The following is a 20,126-nucleotide window of genomic DNA, read 5'->3' as shown; positions in this document are numbered from 1 at the left end:
GCACCACCTGGACTGCCTTGCGGCCTCCCACATAGCGGGCAACGAGAATGTGCAAGCCGACTTCTTGAGTCGTCAGCGAGTGGGAGCTGTCCGATGACGCCATGTCCCTAATTATCAACAGGTGGGGTCCCCCACACCTGGACCTGATGGCAACTCTGAAAAACGCCAAAGCTCCCCGGTTCTTCAGCCGCTGGCGGGAACACTGAGCGGAAGGGGTGAATGCCCTAGCCCTTCCGTGGCTGCGCAACGTTCTGCTGTATGTGTTTCCTCCGTGGCCCCTCATAGGGAAAGTGTTCAGACGAATAAAGCTTCACAGAGGTCCGGTCATTCTCGTAGCTCCCGAGTGGCCTCGCAGACCATGGTTCGTGGATCTAGTCAATCTGGCGTCAGATGGTCCTCTTCCCCTAGGCCATCTACAACACCACCTCCGTCAAGGTCCCGTATTTTTCGACCAGGCAGATCGCTTCTGTCTTGCGGCTTGGCTTTTGAACGGCGAAGGCTAAGGTGGAGGGGATGTGCTGAGGATGTCATCTCCACTATTTTACGGGCCCGCAAAACTTCTACTTCCCTTGCCTATGTCCGCGTCTGGAAGGTTTTCGAGCTGGCCTGCGTGGAAGCAGACGTTACAACACGTTCGGCCCCAGTCTCGCTAGTCCTCTCATTCCTCCAGTGGGGTCTCGCCAAGGGTCTCTCCTTTGACTCACTCAGGTTCAGGTCTCTGCCCTTGGTTCTCTCTTGGGCAGCCTCGATGGCTACGCGGATGCGTCTCATCCAGATATTGCCCATTTTCTCAAAGGGGTCAAACATTTGAAGCCACCTCTGCATCCTACTTGTCCTTCATGGAGTTTGAATCTGGTTCTTCGGGCGCTCTGTCAGGCTCCCTTTGAGCCCCTTCACCGTTCCACCCTCAAGGATTTGACGCTTAAGACAGTATTTCTTGTCTCTATTTGTTCCGCCAGACGGGTGTCTGAGATCCAAGCGTTGTCTTGCCGCGAGCCCTTCTTACGTTTCTCGGATTCCGGGGTCTCTCTTAAGAAGGTCCCGTCTTTCTTACCGAAGGTTGTGTCTTCATTTCATGTCAATCAGTTGGTCAAGCTCCCCGCATTCTCTTCTGCGGACATTGCTAGTCCTGGCGGGCATGATCTCCGCCGTCTGGATGTGAAACGCGTTCTCATGCGTTATCTTGAGGTAACTAATGACTTTCGAGTATCTGATCGCCTTTTTGTCTTTTGGAGTGGCCCCAACCGGAAAAGATGCATGGTATAATGGCATGCTGAGCATGCTGAAAGAGGCTCAGTCAAAGCACTGTGCCACTGTTCAGAACAAAGACCTGATGGAGGTCATTTGCTTTAAAAACCACACACATAAGTGAGTGAGGGAAATGAAAACAGAGGGGACAAGAAGGTGAAGAAATGAAGGAAAGCAGGGGGAGATAAAATCCCAAACTAGAAATTTTGACATAAGTTTTCAGTGTCAGGTTCCATCAGATGATGTCATCCATGTGCGAGGACTAACATCCTGCTGTCCTCAGAGAACACCTGTTACAGGTAAGCAACTCTTCTTTCTTCAAAATCTTCAATAGATGGTCATGGGCCTTATAAGGGGTCCATCCCAACTCCTTTCTCTCCTTCTTCCTCCTCTGAATAACTGTAAGTCATCCCTCCTTTTGATGATCCACAGGTTCCTGTACAGTGAAGCAACATCTCCATTTGATGATACAGCAGCAAAGAAAATAACTGAGTTCCCAGTCAGAACCCAAATAAATCAGCATAAAAATATAAAAGGGAACAGGGAGAGTGAAAAGAAACTCCCATCCAAAAGAAAATGGCTCCTTGGAGACATTAAGTCTTAAGAAACAGAAAAATCAGGGGACAGCCATGGCATGCTACCCCTGGGAGGGAAACAGAACATCCACAACATAAGATGGTGGTTTGAGTATTTATATCAAAGGAACACACCATGTTCTCTGTTCCACAGGGGAACTACCTACCAACAAGTTTAATGTTTCCTCCCCATACAAATGGAAAATTCTGAATAATTCTTGGTAGGGATTTGACAGGATCTCTACACTTGTAATGTGTTCTTCACGCACAGCAGAACAAACAGCCACACCATCCCTCATTCCTGTCCTGGAAGTTGAAGAAAGCTAGAGGATGGACAGAAGGAGTGTTGTGTGGCGATGCTAGAGTAGGAACTCCTGCGCATGCCCAGGAGAAACACAAAAAAATAACTTTCTGGGTTAGGAGAGAGTAGGACCAACTCAGTGTCATCAGATGATGTCACCATCTATGTGGCTGGCTGTTCTGCTCTCCACGGAGAGCACCTGTTACAGGTAAGCTGTTTGCTTTAGTTGTTCAGTCACTTTATATTCTGGCAGTTACAGCTATACCAACTTTTTGTTTATCTGTTTAATGAGAAATGTCTGTTTTTGGTTTCTGTGAACAAAATTGGGTTCAAGATATAAACGTTATTATGAAGCTGTTCCTTTTGAATGTTTGAATTGTTTAAACATCAACTGTAATTCAATATATTCAGTTAGCATGTATTTCTTTTATTCTTTTTCTCCTACATATCTTGGACACTTGGCAGATGATACAAGCCCCCTCCACCCACCACCTTTAGTGATCAGGACTGGAAGCAAACTTCTCTAAAATTGAACTCTTCTGTGCCATTCCTGTCGTGCTAGTCACTTCTCTGTTCCAAGCCCATCACCTCAAATATGCATCTGTATCCTATTAGCCCCAGCGAATGGGACCCTCGTAGTAGGTCTGCTGTGCAAGCCTAAGATTGAACTTTCCAATATATCAAATACTGTGATTTATTTTTGTCAAATTTTGTGCATTGTATGTAGGATCTCAACAGTAGTGATGTTAAGAAAAAAGTAAATCTGTTTGAAGCTCAGAGAAGAGCCAAGGAAGAAGATCCTATCATCCCCTTTAGCGATGGACCGATCATCTCCAAGTGGGGTGCAATTTCCAGGTCTTCCCGAACTAGCTATCACACCACAGACCCAATTCAGGCCACTGCTTCCCAAGGAAGTACTACTAGGCCCATTAATGTTTCAGGTAAATATCTCTTGCTGTCAACTGAAACTTCAGTCTGCCTCTCAGGTCATTCTTGCACATGGAATAAATTCATGTCTGCATTATATAGGTAATTCTCTTCCTTTTTCATCTGTTAGACTTCATATAGCATCTTTTGTTTAATAGCATCTGAAACTAGCATGCGAGCAGTATTTTTCCTATTCTTTTTCCATATATATAGGTCAAGTGCTAGGCAGTTCTCTCTAGACCGTCTTGCCATGATGTTCCTTTAACAGTTAGTAAGCATTGTTATAATCATAATACTTGTTTCTTTACTTCATCTGTAGTCCATATCTATAGTCTGTATAATCGTTCAAAGTAACTGAGAAGGAACTGAATGCAAGTCCCTCTTTTGGCAGCACCGAATGTTATCCATGGAGCCATCACTCAGCGCTTTTTTTCATTTTATAACACAGAATTACATTTGCTTTTCTATCTTTTCTGTTATGTAGATTATGGCCCTTATGTCAGTGCTATTGATTCAAAGTGGAGCTCACGCACTTCCAATACCACCTCATACTCACAGTATATAGAAAGGTATGTGTGTAATTCATGTATAATAATTGTTAAAGCAGATAGTTTGTGTTACAAGAAGTCATATTTAGTAATGTTTATATACATTTTCTCCACAAATATTGGTGGAGCATTTATACTGCATTTCTGAGTTTAAATTATTTTAGTCATTTTTGTAAATTTTATTAAACTCCTGGTTTAGAGCCACTGCTCTAACCACTAGGCTATTTCTCCTCCCTATTTCATAATGTAACTATGACAAGAGAGAACTAGCTGATGGAATATTATAATAATATTATGAGGACTTCAATTTCAGGTTAAATTACACCACCAGATATGTCCACTGTATTTGTAATATGCCAGCTTATTTTCAAGTTTGTTACTGCAGATAAGATGCTTTATAAAAATACTTGTTTCTGTCTCTCTGAAGGGACAGATTTCTGATTGTGGATTTATCTGGTCAGAAAGAGTATTACAGTGCTGGAGATCTGCTGAGACCTGAGCCACAGCAGGTATATTTTGAGTTGCATATTCTTTGCTGTTGGAGAAAAGAAAAATGGATATAAATTCCTTCCTTCTATTTTCCTGAAAGAATTTCTTAACATGAATTGTGACTGTGATAAATTGCAGAAAGACCTTGTGAGACTGGAAAATTAGGCATCCAAATGGCAGATGAAATTTAATGTGGATAAGTGCAAGGTGATGCATATAGGGAAAAATAACCCATGCTATAGTTACACAATGTTAGGTTCCATATTAGGAGCTACCACCCAAGAAAGAGATCTAGGCGTCATAGTGGGCATTGAAATCATCAGCTCAGTGTGCTGCGGCAGTCAAAAAAGCAAACAGAATGTTGGGAATTATTATTAGAAAGGGAATGGTGAATAAAATGGAAAATGTCATAATGCCTCTGTATCACTCCATGGTGAGACCACACCTTGAATACTGTGTACAATTCTGGTTGCCACATCTCAAAAAAGATATAGTTGCGATGGAGAAGGTAGAGAGAAGGGCGACCAGAATGATAAAGAGGATGGAACAGCTCCCCTATGAGGAAAGACTAAAGAGGTTAGGACTATTCAGCTTGGAGAAGAGACGGCTGAGGGGGAATGTGATAGAGGTGTTTAAAATCATGAGAGGTCTAGAACGGGTAGATGTGAATCGGTTATTTACTCTGTCAGATAATAGAAGGACTAGGGGGCACTCCATGAAGTTAGCATGTGGCACATTTAAAATTAATCGGAGAAAGTTCTTTTTCACTCAATGCACAATTAAACTCTGGAATTTGTTGCCAGGGGATATGGTTAGTGCAGTTAGTGTAGCTGGGTTTAAAAAAGGATTGGATAAGTTCTTGGAGGAGAAGTCCATTACCTGCTATTAATTAAGCTGACTTAGAAAATAGCCACTGCTATTACTAGCATCAGTAGCATGGGATAGACTTAGTTTTTGGGTACTTGCCAGATTCTTATGGCCTGGATTAGCCACTGTTGGAAACAGGATGCTGGGCTTGATGGACCCTTGTTCTGACCCAGTATGGCATGTTCTTATGAATGTGTGATTGAGCAAATTGTGAAATGTTCTGTTAGCATATTTTGTCTTCAGTAGACCACTAGTCATTTGCTTCAAAAATCAGCATTCTCTCTCTGTTTTGGATGTGCCGTGGCACATTCATCTGCAATCATTTTCGATTTAGGACAGACTTCTTCAAAGTGTTGCTGGAGACCTCTGGGGATTATCCATGCCTTATATGAGAGATCTTCCCTTGACATGGTGTCAGGCCTTCACTCGGAGGAATTCCACCTACCTGATATTGAGCAAAAACTTGGAATAGGAAGCAGAAGTGTGCAGCTCTGTGCCACTGTTCAAAGCAAAGACCTGGTGGAGGTCATTTGCTTTAGAAACCACAACATACGTGAGTGAGGGAAATGAAAACAGAGGAGAGAAGAAGGTAAAGAAAAGACGGAAAGGAGTGGGAGGAAAAATCTCAAACTAGAGAGGAAGGAGAGAGAGGGAAGATCACACATTGTTTTGTGGTATAGATGATAGGTGTAGAAATCACTACCAGTTTTGGTGCTCCTCACCTTTAGGAGCATAAAAAACCAGGAAGAAACCTTCAGTGATTTGAGCTGGGCAGGTCTGTAATAAACTTTAATGCTCTTTCCTTGTTGGAGGCTCAGTTATGCAGCATTGATGTCTACCTGACTATTTTTGGTACCAGGAAGAAATGAGTGAAATCCCTCAACCCTGCTAGCTTCAGGATGAACAAAATCCCTAAATTCCCAGGTTTCCTGATGAGCTTTTGAGAGGAAGTATGTTGCTGCTGTTGCTACCACTGGCTGTGAGCCAAAGTAAAATGAAAGGTGTTTGGAAAATGTAGTGAGATGCCAAAAGACTTACACCAGCATAGTAAAATGGTAGAGGTTAGCAGAAAAGGCCCTATTGTTCTCTGAGGATGGCAGGATGGCAATCCTATTTGGATTACACCATCCAATGGAGCCTGGCACGGAACTGATTTCAAAGCTTCTTGAATATTTTAGCATGCTCTACTGAGCATGTGTAGTCTTAGACACCTCCCTGCTTCTCAGGCAGGGCCCCTCAGTTTCATTTTTTCCACAGTGCCTTCAAGTCATGGTTTCTTGCTGTCTTTCATAGCTACTGCAGTGAACGTTTCTGGAGCTGAGGAAGCTGTTTTTTCTCGCAGGGACCTGCGGATTTTGTTTTCTCGCTCACGTACCTCTGGATTGTTTTTATTTCTTTTTTTTTTTTATACTTTATATCTGTGCAGGCCTAGTATCTAGTGCAGCCTGGTTGATGTTTTAGTTTTAAATTAATAAATAAAGCTGCCCAGCAGCTTGAGTTTCATTTTTCCCCTCAGCCTTCATGTGCATTTTGCCTTGTTGGTTGCCTCATGGGAATGGCAGATTGCAGAATCCTCGTGTGATCGGGCTAGACCTCTACCCGGGGCCTTCCCTGAGTTCTCATCTGGGCAGGAGTTCCAAGAGAGCTAGTCTGATTGGTGGGCCTAGACAGTGAAGAATTCAGGATCAAATCCTGCCCCCCCCCCCCCAGTCAGGTCCTGCATAGGACTGCGGGGGTGTGGGGTACTAATTGAAGGAACATTCCTGTAGGAGTTGAGAGCTCAACCTCCCCACATTCTTGGGAACTACATTAGTCTCCACGGGCCTAAGTTAATCAATACCTCTTGTAACAATCTTGGCTGCTAGGCATCCCTGCCCCCGCCAGTAGAGGTCCTCATGGAGCTATGTTCTCTCCTGCTCTAGCCACCTCATTGATGATACCATGATTCAGCAAGGCCAGCCCTATTTAACCCTGCCTCTACCACAATTTGGTGCCTCTTCATCGAGTCACCTTAGGTCTTTACATTGGCCCATCTTGCCTTGCCTTGCTAAAGCAAGGCTCCTGTGACTTTCTTGTTTTGCCTTGTCTTTCAGTTTCCTAGGCCTCCCTGCCTTGTCCTGTGGCCTTCTCAGCCCCCCTGTCTTGTCTTGTGGTTTTCTCTGCCTTCTTGCTTTGTCTTGTGGCCTGCTTAGGTCTCCTTGTCTGTTTTTGTCTTGTATGTACCTTGATTTGCTTTAGTTTGCTGTGTTTGCACATTCCATGTTTTGGTCCTGTGCATTCCTAGTCTTGTCCAGCTCTCTGTCCTCATCTTGTCTTCTTCTGTCCAGTCCTTCCTGTGACCCTTTGGTTCCAGCCATTGTCTCCCATGTCTGCATTGCCTCCAGTTCCATTCCCTGTCTTTGGTCCCAAGCCTTACCTCCAGTTCCATTCCCTGTCTTTGGTCCCAAGCCTTACCTCCAGTTCCATTCTCTGTCTTCGGTCCCAGGCCTTCCTTCCTGTTCCAGTCCCTGTTGCCAATCCCAGGCCTTGCCTCCTGTTCTAATCCTTATCTCCTGTGCCAGTTCCCTTTCCTCACCTGGTTTCCCCTGTGCTGCCTCACCTTGCCTTCTTTGTTAGCATTCCTTGGACTGATCTTGTTGCTGACTCAGACTATCTCTGGCCTTGACTTTCTCTATTCACTGCCTGCCCTGACCTCTTGCTTGGACCCTTACTTTGTCTGTTTTCTGTCTGCTTGGACCATCTGAATTCTGCCTGCCCAGACTCTAACCTTCTATGTACTACTCCTGGAAAGCCCTGACATGAGGGCTTAATCCAAGGGGGAGGTTGCTGGTCAGATGGAAGACCCTGTCTGGCCCTGTTCCTGATGGGGAAAATCCCCCATCCAGCTGATTCCCCACTCAGTAACACCTCTTGTGCCCTAAATGATATAGCCTCCCTTCCTGGTCTGCCAATATGCTCTGGCAAGACAATCTCCAAGGAAGAGAGGGAAAGCCTGAGCATAGGCAGTCAGTACTGCTGATACACTGAAGGTGCCATGACTCGACATCAGATGCCCATGCACATTAAAGTGCCAGAGCACCGATGGGAATCAACACTGAGCCATTGCACATCACCGACATGAGGTGCTGGGTGCAGTCTGGTACCATTCCAGTGCCCCTTACATGCTGCTTGAATGCAAAGGGCACCATTGAACACCGAGAGCACCAGGGACATTATCGACACCATAGGCACCAAATGCTATGGAGTCATCGGAGTGGAGTGGCATAAAGCAGTGGTTCTCAACCTTTTTTCTGTCAGGACACACCTGAGAGATGATGCTCACATGTGTGACACACTCAACACATGACCATCATGGGACTAAATTATAAGCATATGCTCTGCATAGACAGGTATCCCCTGCTTCCTATTAATGGGTGCAGAGCAAAACTAAGACATTTCCCTGTACAACTCACCATACAAAAAAGATATTCTGATTCTGGTGTCATCTTCACATCATCACAAGCTCCCTCTACTGCCAGGTGCATTGTAAAATACAAACAAACCCCACACTATACATATCTATCAAACCTGCCATACCTCAGCAGCACTAACTCCAAGAAATGAAACAGCAATAGCCCTAACCATGAAAAGGCAGCAGTTCACCATCAGTATAATATAATATTGAGAAAATACAACAGATAAGGCCGATACAAACATCTAGTAAAGTACGGCATTTCAGTCACATACACACAGATCACGGACAGACCTCATTTCACCAAATATAGAAGACCACACATTACAAATGTGGAAACAAAACCTGGAATAGAAACCCTAAGACCACCTTCTGCATGCAGTGCAAAACTGGATACTAGAAATAAAATATTTATTTCTTCCTATACTAAGCAAAGTTCAAAGAGAGAAGAAATGCATATTCTCAAAACTGACATAGTATAGCCCTTGTACCCAGTCACTCCCCTCCATGCGCCCATCACCCCTCACTTCTCCCAACTACTCGAACATCTCTTCACATGCTCATATCCCTGTCCAACATTCCTGACACCCCCCCCCCACATCCTCTTCCCCATGTTCTCTCTCCCCTGTTCAACTTTTTCTGCCCTTCCCTTGCCTACCCAGAATACCTCTGACCACCTCTTTCCTACCCCTTTCTGCTCAATATCCCCCCAACCCAGCTGCCCCACACCTCCATCTCTCCACTCCTATTTCTCTTCCCTACCCAGCAACCCCAGCCTCTTTTCCCCCGCCCTTGACTCCCTATCTTCCTATGCCTTCCTGCCCAGTTCATTTCCCCCTCCTCCTGGCTCCCAGCCAACACAAAAGACTTGTCCAATCCAGAGTCTACCTGCCTTTTTATCAGCAGCAGATGAGGGCAAGAAGCATTGAGGAAAGGAAGATAAAGCAGCAGGAGTGGATCTACAGAGCACACACCTTTCTCCCTTACGTTCTTGCTTTCACATCCAGGCCCCATAGAGTGAAGAGAGCAACAGCAGCTTCACTGCCAGGCCAGGCAGAGGAAGATAAAGTTGGTGTCCTGCCAGTCCTGTATGAGCAGGAGTTGGTGATATCTCGCTCTGATCTGGGTGAAGGAGGAGGGAACAACCTCCCTCTGGCCAGGAAGAGGAGAAGGAAGCAAGAGCAGCTTCCTGTCTTATCCAATAAAAGAGAAGTCAGACAACTTCTGCCCAGAGTGATGAGGAAAGATCACCATCGAGACACTGGTGACTGCCAGTCACCGACATCTTCACGCTCAAAGGCATCGACATCCTCATCCTCTGTGCCGGAGAAGGACCGGGCTGAGCACCGAGAAAAACATCAACATTGAGAATTCCTCTGGTGCCAGCACCGAAAAGACATCGGCATTGAAGAAGTTCCGGGGAAAGGAGCCCCCATCCTCCTCTGGATTCGAGACATAGAGGCGTTCCCCACTTGTATCGGTGCCGGGAGCCGAGATTCCACAAACACCTGTGGACCCCCCAGCATCGCCTACCAAGCCTCCAACCCCGGCAGCTGTGTTACCCACTCCAGCCTTCCGGGAGGAATTGACCTGATGATCCAAAAGGCAGTCATACAGGCGATTCGAGGTTTTTAATCTCCACTGGCACTGGCTCCCATGCTGAGGCCTGACCCCGCTGCCTATGATGTTGGCTCCACTACTGGAGAGGTTAGACACACTTATTGGCACCCGCTCCTTCCGCACCAACAATGCCACCAGCATAGACCCCGATTCCTTTGTCGTCGGACGAGGAAGAGCCCTCACTGATGCTAGAGCTGATTCCAGGACCATTGCGAGTCCCTCCACCATGGCGACCATCGAAAACACCAATACCATCGGTGCCACTGCTGCCCACTGATGCCACCTCCACCGATATCGGTACCCCCAGCATTTCCATTGGTGCCACCTATTGATCCAGCTGGATTTGGACCTCTACTTCCATCTGAAGGGCCGCAAGGTGAAGGGGATCAACCTTACGATCCCTGGGGTGATGATTCCTCGGACACTCAAGACTCTGAGGATCTTCTATCAGAGCATTCTCCCCCAGAAGAACGCCGTCACTCCCCTCCAGAAGACCTCACATTTACTAACTTTATAAAGGAGATGTCTGAAACCATCCCTTTCAAGTTACAAATGGAGGAGGATGCCGGGCATAAAATGCTGGAGGTGCTCCAGTTCGTGGATGCCCCCAAGGGGGTTCCTGTCCACGAAGTCCTGCTCGACTTGTTACACCGCACCTGGGAACACCCTGGTATAGTGCCAGCAATAAACAGAAAAACTGACGCTACCTACCTGGTTCAGTCAGCTCCAGGTTTTCAAAAAAGCCAGCTACCTCACCAGTCTGTAGTAGTTGAGTCCACTCAGAAGAAAGCTAAGAGGTCCCGGCCTCATTCTTTTGCCCCTCCTGGCAAAGAGCAGAAGTCCTTGGACACCTGCAGCCAAAGAGTGTTCCGAGGATCTATGCTTATGGCACGTATTGCTGCCTATCAGCTATACATGACACAATACTCAAGAAATCTCTGGAAACAAGTCCAAGACGTCTGAGACCCTGCCAGAAGAATTTCAGGAGGGACTGACTACCATCCTCGAGAAAGGGTTTGATGCTGGGAAGCATGAGGTCAGGGCAACGTATGACATTTTCGAGACTGCCTCCAGAGTGTCAGCAGCGGAAATAAGCGCTGGGCATGGCTCAAATCTTTCGACTTACGCCAAGAAATCCAGGACAGGTTGGCAGATCTTCCATGCACAGGAGAAAATCTGTTTGGCGAGAAAATTCAGGAGGCAGTGGCACAACTCAAAGACCACCATGAGAATCTGCGCCAGCTGTCCACTGTTTCTTCAGACTTCTCGTCTATCTCCAAACAAACATTCAGACGTGAAGCCAGGAGGTTATCCTGTAAACCACGTAAGTATTACCCTTCACCATCTTGTTCTCGTCCCACCAGACTCCCTCAAAGAGGTCAGGCTCGTCAACATAGACCCCCAAAGACCCAACCATCTCCTCAGACTGGTCCAGCCTCCAGGTTTTGGCTCCATTCTAGAGAGCAGCAGTGAAAACCCCCTTCGAGCCACTTTGCCTGTGGGAGGTCGCCTGTGCCACTTTGCCAACAAATGGCACACAATCACCACTGACCAATGGGTCCTTTCCATAGTGACCCATGGTTACCATCGAAACTTCCTTACACTGCTACCGGACTCTCCACCACGTCCGGTGTGGAGTCTCACAGACCATACTCCACTTCTCGAGGCAGAACTCTCGACCCTCCTGCAAACAAATGCTGTGGAACCGGTTCCACAACTGCAACGAGGAACAGGGTTCTACTCTTGGTACTTTCTAATGCCAAAAAAGTCAGGCGGCATTCGTCCTATTCTGGACCTTCGTGCGCTAAACAAACATCTCTGCAAGGAAAAGTTCAGGATGGTAACCTTGGGCACCATGCTCCCTCTCCTGCAACAGGGAGATTGGCTCTGCTTTCTAGATCTTGAGGAGGCGTATGCCCATATAGCAATAACCCCTCCTCATCGAAAATACCTCAGATTCTTAATCGGTCACAGACATCTCTAATACTGAGTGCTACTGGTCTGCCTAGCGTCAGCACCCCGAGTGTTTACAAAGTGCCTGGCAGTAGTAGCAGCTTACCTGTGACAACACAGTATCCACGTCTATCCGTATCTAGACGATTGCCTACTCAGAGGTCCATCCAAAGAGAGAGTACTTCAATCCCCCCATTTTACCATCAGCATGCTACAATCCTTGGGGTTTCTCATAAACTATCCCAAGTCAAATCTGACTCCATCACACATGCTCTCGTTTATTGGAGCAGATCTAAACACCATTCAAGCCAAAATGTACCTCTCAAAGGAACGAGCACGCACATTATCAACCTTTTCCGAAGCAGTATAGACTCGCCGAACCACCACAGCTCGTCATCTACTAACCTTACTAAGTCACATGGTGTCCACGGTTTACGTTACCCCAATGGCTTGTCTAGCCATGAGAGTAACACAATGGACTTTAAAGTCCTAGTGGTCCCAATCATATCAACATATGTCCCACATTGTCCACGTCACCAGCCAGCTTCGTCTCTCACTAGCCTGGTGGATACAGGAGTCCAATCTTCAGATAGGACTGTCCTTCCAATCTCCAGAACCTCAAATTACACTGACAACAGATGCCTCCAACCTCGGTTGGGGAGCCCATGTCAACAACCTGCAAACCCAGGGAACCTGGTCCACAGTGGAATCAAAGCACCAGATAAATTTTATGGAGCTCAGGGCAGTACGATATGCCCTATTCGCTTTTCAGGATTGCCTATCCAACAAGGTAATCCTAATTCAAACAGACAACCAGATAGCAATGTGGTACCTCAACAAGCAAGGGGGCACCGGCTCTTACCTGCTAAGCCAGGAAGCGGCGCAGATATGGGCCTGGGCTCTCTCCCATTCCATGCTACTGAGAGCAACCTACCTGGCAGGCATGGACAATATGATGATGGACAATCTCGTCCCCACGAATGGTCCCTAAATCCCACTGTAGCAAACCAAACTTTCCACCAGTGGGGCCGCCCGCACAAAGACCTCTTTGCCTCGATTCACAACTGCAAAGTAGACAACTTTTACTCTCTACACCGCAGCCACAAGACACCTCCAAGGGATGCCTTTGCCCTCTTGTGGACAATTGGTCTTCTATATGCCTACCCTCCACTTCCACTCATCAGCAAGACTCTCGTGAAGTTGCGACAAGACCGAGGCACAATGATCCTGATAGCCCCTTACTGGCCACGGCAGATTTGGTTTCCCATCCTACGTGACTTCTCAGTCCAGCAACCAATTCGCCTGGGCACAGACCCAACTCTAGTAACACAGAACAACGGACTGTTGTGTCATCTGAACCTCTGCTCCCTGTCTCTGACAGCATGGATGTTGAAAGGTTGATACTACAATCCTTTAAATTTCTGACAATGTGTCCCAGGTCCTCGTAGCTTCACGAAAGCCTTCTACTAGGAAATCTTATCGTTCCAAATGGAAAAGATTTTCCTTGTGGTGCACGACAAAGGAAATAGATCCCTTCTCCTGCCCCACAACAAGGTTCCTGGACTACCTCTGGTACCTTTCGGAGTCTGGTCTACAAACTTCCTCCATCCGAGTGCATGTCAGCGCCATAGCCGCTTACCACAAAGGTATAGGAGATGCCCCGATCTCGGTGCAACCCCTTGTAGGGTGCTTTATGAGAAGCTTGCGCCAACTGAAGCCTCCACCGCGTCCTCCGGTTCCGGCATGGGACTTCAATGTGGTACTAGCACGGCTCATGCGACCTCTGTTTGAGCCTCTACACTCCTGCGAGCTACGTCATCTCACTTGGAAAGTGCTCTTTCTACTTGCCTTAACATTGGCTCGCAATCAGTGAGCTACAGGAGCTGGTAACATACCCACCTTACACAAAATTTCTCCATGATCATGTGGTACTCTGCACTCACCCTAAATTCTTGCCAAAGGTAGTTTCTGATTTCCATTTAAATCAGTCCATAATACTTCCTACCTTTTTTCCAAAACCTCACTCACACCCAGGTGAGCGGGCACTAAATTCCTTGGACTGTAAACATGCACTCGCCTTTTATTTGGACCACACCGCAGTCCATAGGAAGTCCACCCAACTGTTTCTCTCCTTTGATAAAACCAAACTGGGAGTTCCGGTGGGCAAGCAGACCCTGTCAACCTGGCTGGCGGACTGTATTACCTTCTGCTACCAACAAGCAGGCCTTCTGCTACAAGGACGAGTGAAAGTGCATTCAGTAAGAGCCATGGCAACGTCAGTAGTGTACCTTCGTTCTGTACCTCTGCAGAACTGCCACATGGAGCTCTCTCCACACCTTTGCAGCTCATTATTGTCTCAACAAGGCTGGCAGACAGGATTCCATCTTTGGCCAGTCTGTTCTGTGTAATTTGTTTCCAGTTTAATAAATCAACTTCCTTCCTGTGACCCACTGTGAAACTCAGGCTACCATCATACCCAAAACCACCCCTGTTGTTGTGCCTGTTGAACGTCGGGGGCTTTCGGTTCACTCTACTCAGGCATCCTGTAGCTCGCTATTCACCCATATGTGAGGACTACCATCCTGCTTGTCCTGGGAGAAAGCAGAGTTACTTATCTGTAACAGGTGTTCTCCCAGGACAGCAGGATGTTAGTCCTCACGAAACCCGCCCGCCACCCTGCGGAGTTGGGTTCGCTTAGGTTTTCTTATTTTATTTTTCGCTCGTACTTTTTGCTATAAACTAGTCTGAAGGGGGACCCCCTGCTGGATGCAGGGTTAATGGCATGCTGGGCATGCTCAGTGTTCCAGTCAAAGTTCTAGAAACTTTGACAAAAGTGTTCCGTGATAGGGCTCTCTAAGCCCCAGACAGCATCTCAGTCTGGTCTCAGTTTTGACTGGACCAGAGAGAGCGTAATCACTGTCCCTGTACCCATGTTGGGAGTCCGGGGGCAGGCTGCAGTTTTGCGCAATCCAGTGGCCCAGTAAAACCTCAAACTAGTGGATCCTCGACATTATACAGAAAGGATACAGACTGAACCTATTGGCCGTCCCAGCAAATTTCCCTCTGAGTCCATTTTGAGGACTCATAGCACATCATGAGGTACTCCCCTCTGAGCTCTCCTCCCTCTTAATAGCCAGGGCGGTAGAGCACGTTCCACCAGGGCAAAGAGGGTAGGGATACTACTCCTGGTACTTCCTAATTCAGAAGAAAACCATGAGACTCCATCCCATCCTAGAACTAAGGTTTCTAAAAAGTTCAAGATGATTTCCCTGGGTACCAGTGGTTTTAGGCCATTCAGGATCTTCGGGAGTGCATCCAGGTCATTCTGTCACTCATGGTCAGAAATTTCCAATTTGGTGAAGGGGGGGGGAGGGGATTTTTCCAGATTTCTCCAGTACAAGTTGTTCTGACAATGGATGTGTCCACCCTGGGATAGGGAGCGTATGTGGATGGGCTGAGCACCCAGAGTCTTTGGTCCACCCAGGAATCTCAGCTTCAAACCAACTTTCTGGAGCTCTGGGCAATATGGTACGCACTATGGGCTTTCAGGGATCAGCTGTCCAACAAAATTGTGTTGATCGTGATGGACAACCAAGTGATGATATACTAAATCAACAAGCTTGAAGAGTGCAGGCTCAAACTCCTGTGTCACTAAGTAGTCCAGATTTAGTCATGGGCACCCTCTTAAGGGATGGCGCTCAGGGCCACGTATCTAGCTAGTCCGGAGAATGGGATAGTGTACAGACTGAGTCGATCCTTAAGACCCCATGAATGGTTTCTGGACCATGGAGTAGCTAATTGGATCTTCGCCTTGGGGGGACCCTTGGAACAGGAAGGTCCCGTTCTTCTTTTCCACATACAAAACACACAGCAAGCTAGCCTTGAATGCTTTCACTCTCCATTGGGACCAGGGTCTTGTATGGATATCATCCTCTTCCACTGGTAGTGAAGACTTTGTTGAAGCTCAGGCAGGACAAAGGGACTATGATCCTCATAGTCCCTCATTAGCCGAGATAGATTTGGTTTCCACTACTCCAGGAGTTATCCATCTGGAAACCAATCAGACTGGGGTCTCCCCCCCCAACTCTCATCACACAGGATCAGGGCAGGTTGCAGTATCCCAACTTCCAGGCCCTCTCGCCCACAGCTTGGATGTTGAGGTTGATTCTGCAACCCCTCGACCTCTCAGGGAATGAGTCTTGTGTCCTTGTAGCTTCCAGAAAGCCTTCCACCAGAAACTCCTATTGAGTGAAGTGGAGGAGGTTTTCCATGTGGTGTGAGCAATGAGCCCTAGACTCTTTCTCCTGCTCAACACAAAAACTGCTTGTCTACCTTCTACATCTTTCTGATACCTGTCTCAAGACTAACTCTGTTAAGGTTCATCGTAGTGTGATTGGCGTATATCACCACTGTGTAGAAGGTAAGCCCTTTTCTGTAAAGCCTATAGTTGTACCTTTTATGTGAGGCCTTTGTCGTCTTTTTTTTTTTTTTTTTAACTCTTTATTAACATTTTCAAGGCATACATCAAGAAAAGTAAAAGAGGAAAACTCCTCTACAGTGTACAAAAGGAATATTATTTCCCATTAAAGTTAGACTTGTAAGGTCAGTACAAACATTACTGCTGGAATTATATTACAGGAAAACACAAAAAGTATAGTGATATGTATTAATGAGCAAACCAACATTTAAGTACCTTTCAAATATTCATAATATGGACCCCAAATATTAACATATTTTGCATGTTCATTTTTAAGGTCAAAGCATAACAGTTCAATATCCGCAATATCTCTGATCTGTGACCTCCAGTATTTGATGTTAGGACAAGCCTTCCAAAAAGTGGCCACAATAAATCTGGTTTCTAGAAGTAGCTGTCCCGCTAACACTCTGTAATTAACTGTGACCAATGATCTCTTCCAACGACCCAATAACTCCAACTCAGGAGTCACTTGAAAAGGGACTCCTAGGATTTCAGCAATTTCCAGAATGAATTTTTTCGAGAAAGTGCTAATCACCAGGCAGAACCACCACATGTGAATATATGAACCCATCTGGCCACACCCTCTCCAGCTTTGCACCCCAACGTCCTGAAAACATTTAGAATAGAATACAGGGGTACGGTAGGCTCTGTTCAATAACTTAACTATCGATTCTGTTCTCAAAAAAGATATAATTATATCTTTTCTGTTCTCAAAAAAGATATAATTGCGATGGAGAAGGTACAGAGAAGGGCTACCAAAATGATAAGGGGAATGGAACAGCTCCCCTATGAGGAAAGACTAAAGGGGTTAGGACTTTTCAGCTTGGAGAAGAGATGGCTGAGGGGGGATATGATAGAGATGTTTAAAATTATGAGAGATCTAGAACGGGTAGATGTGAATCGGTTATTTACTCTTTCGGATAATAGAAAGACTAGGGGGCACTCCATGAAGTTAGCATGGGGCACATTTAAAACTAATCGGAGAAAGTTCTTTTTTACTCAACGCACAATTAAACTCTGGAATTTGTTGCCAGAGGATGTGGTTAGTGCAGTTAGTATAGCTGTGTTTAAAAAAGGATTGGATAAGTTCTTGGAGGAGAAGTCCATTACCTGCTATTAAGTTCACTTAGAGAATAGCCACTGCCATTAGCAATGGTAACATGGAATAGACTTAGTTTTTGGGTACTTGCCAGGTTCTTATGGCCTGGATTGGCCACTGTTGGAGGCAGGATGCTGGGCTTGATGGACCCTTGGTCTGACCCAGTATGGCATTTTTTTATGTTCTTCTTATGTTCTTAGCACAAATAGAGATATGGTGCGCAGAATTCCATATATGCATCCAGAACTTATGGTTGAATGGTAAATTTAAATCAGTATTCCAGGCATCAACTAAAGATTGTGGTGTTTGTTTCCCATATTCTAAGAAAAATGCCTAAATATATAAGGGAAATACCCTTCCTATATGCATCAGGGTCGCTCATAAGTCTCCAGCCCATCTAGTGGACTTAAAGGCTTGGCCAAATCAAATTTGTCCCCTAACACTCCTCTTGGTTGGAGATAAGAAGCATGTGAGTGGGGAGGGAGATCATAATCATCACAAAGGGATTGAAAGGTGATGAACCCCTCTTCATCCCATAATTGAGCAACATATACAAAACTATATCCCTCCAATCTGTAAAGGTTGGAGAAAAAGTACACTCTGAGAGAGTCAGGTTTTCATATATAGGAGCAATAAAATAAACTGTGTTCTCCGCCCGCCCCAGAATCTTGAGTACCTGACACCAAATTTGAACAGTATGAGTAAGCATGGTACTTTTTCTACAAATTCTTTTGCTGTTAGGGGAGTTCTGAGAAAGAAAGGGAAGAACCCTTAAGTTAATCTCTTCAGTCTGAAACTTCTCCAGTTGAATCCATGATTCCTCCTGAGTTCTGACCAGGCTTTCATAAAAATATGTCTTGCTGCCCATAACATATCTGAAGATTTGGCAGGGCCATGCCACCCTGCAACTTGAGCAGCCAGAGGCGCCTCAGCCCTATTCAGGTCTGTTTACTTTGCCAGATAAACTTTGAGATACACTTATTCAAATCATTAAATATATACTAACAGGTATTGAACAGGGTACAAGCTGGAACAAATACAAACGTTTTGGAAGTAGGGTCATTTTAAGTAGGTTGATTTTACCTGTCCAGTAAATGGTCAAATGCTCCCAAGTCTGCATTTTTTGTTTTATTTGGGATATTAAAGGGGTATAATTCTTTGCATAGAGGTCTTTGAAGGTCCTTGAAACAAAAATCCCTAGATATTAAAACCCATTCACTATCACCCTAAAACGCCTAAGAGATTCTGGAACTAGATTTATCAAAACATTTCAGATTTATCAAAATTAACTTTATAGCCCATCAAGGAGCCATAACTTGACAGAAGATCAAGAAACACTGGCCCAGATGTTTTGGGAGATGTCATATATATCAGCACATCATCTGCATAGAGGGAAATTTTATGAGCCCTACCCCCCAAGCAAAACCTATAAATATCAAGATGCTGCTTAATGGCAGCCACCAGGGGTTTGATGGCTAAATCAAAAAGCAGGGGAGAAAGAGGGCAGTCCTGCTTCGTACCTCTAGCAATATCAAAAAAGGGGGAAACAAATCCATTAATTTTTAAATTCACCCTCGTTTTTTTGTACATAGCCTTAACCCAAGCAGTAAAATGAGCAGATATACCAGCCCTTTCCATAACCGCAAATAAAAAGGTCTATGTAAGGTGGTCAAACGCCTTCTCAGCATCTAGTGAGATTAAGACTCCCAACTTGCCCTTTAGCTAAGCTAAGTGCAGAAGGTTAAACAACCTCCTAGTATTGGATGTGGAATTCCTCCCCTTCACAAAACCAGCTTGGTCAGGGTGCACCAGATGTGGGAGTAGAGTCTCAAGACGGAGCTGTAACACCTTTAGAAAGTATTTTTATATCTGAATTAAGTAAAGATATCGGTCTATAAGACCCACACTCTAGAGATCCTTCCCCTTTGTATAAGTAAGCGATATGGTAGTATCCGCCATGGTATCCCAGTGACTGTCCTGCCTCCCCCGCCGCATTGAAAACCAAGATAAAATAGTGAAAGACTTGTGACAGGAATTTTTTTTTTTTTTTTTTTAAATCAATGGAGAACCCATCCGGGCCTGGACATTTCCCTCCCTGTAAAGCCTTAACAGCAGATGCTCTACAGCTGGCTAGCAGACTGCAATTCTTCAGGCAGGATGGCATCTTGGGTTTCATGTCAAGGCTCACCTATGGAGGAGATCTGCAGAGCTGCAACATGGAATTCTCTCCACATATTCACATCGCATTATTGTCTGGATAGGTATTGCTAACGCAACAGTAAGTTTAGCCAATCTGTCCTTCGGAACTTGTTTGAGGTTTAGAACCCAAATCTGTTCCCACCTAGGGCCCGTTGTTTTTGTTCAGGCTGCCCCCTCACCAACAAAACTGGTTATTTTTGTGCCTGTTGGCACATATTTTATGTTTTGTTTGTCCCCTTTTATATTGGGGGCAACCTATAGCTAGGAATTTCACCCATCTTGCTTGTTCTCAGAGAAAGCAGAGTTGCTTACCTGTATCAGGTGTTCTGCAAGGATGACAGGATGCCTGTCCTCACTAAACCTGCCCACCTC

General features: G+C 45.7%; 1 protein-coding gene across 2 annotated transcripts in view; it reads left to right on the top strand.

The window, feature by feature from the left end:
- The window catches only part of RC3H2 (ring finger and CCCH-type domains 2), a 155,743-nt gene that overhangs the window by 116,670 nt on the left and 18,947 nt on the right, over positions 1-20,126 (top strand). For both annotated transcript variants that reach the window (XM_029613807.1, XM_029613806.1), the window contains exons 15-17: positions 2,852-3,065; positions 3,536-3,620; positions 4,027-4,108. In XM_029613807.1, coding sequence (XP_029469667.1) covers positions 2,852-3,065; positions 3,536-3,620; positions 4,027-4,108 — 381 coding nt within the window. The remainder of the gene's footprint in view (positions 1-2,851; positions 3,066-3,535; positions 3,621-4,026; positions 4,109-20,126) is intronic.

Source organism: Rhinatrema bivittatum, chromosome 8 (genome assembly GCF_901001135.1).
Source record: "Rhinatrema bivittatum chromosome 8, aRhiBiv1.1, whole genome shotgun sequence".
Taxonomy (NCBI): Eukaryota; Metazoa; Chordata; class Amphibia; order Gymnophiona; family Rhinatrematidae; genus Rhinatrema; species Rhinatrema bivittatum.
The sequence above is the reverse complement of the archived record's forward strand: the minus strand, read 5'-3'. Positions and strand labels throughout refer to the sequence as shown.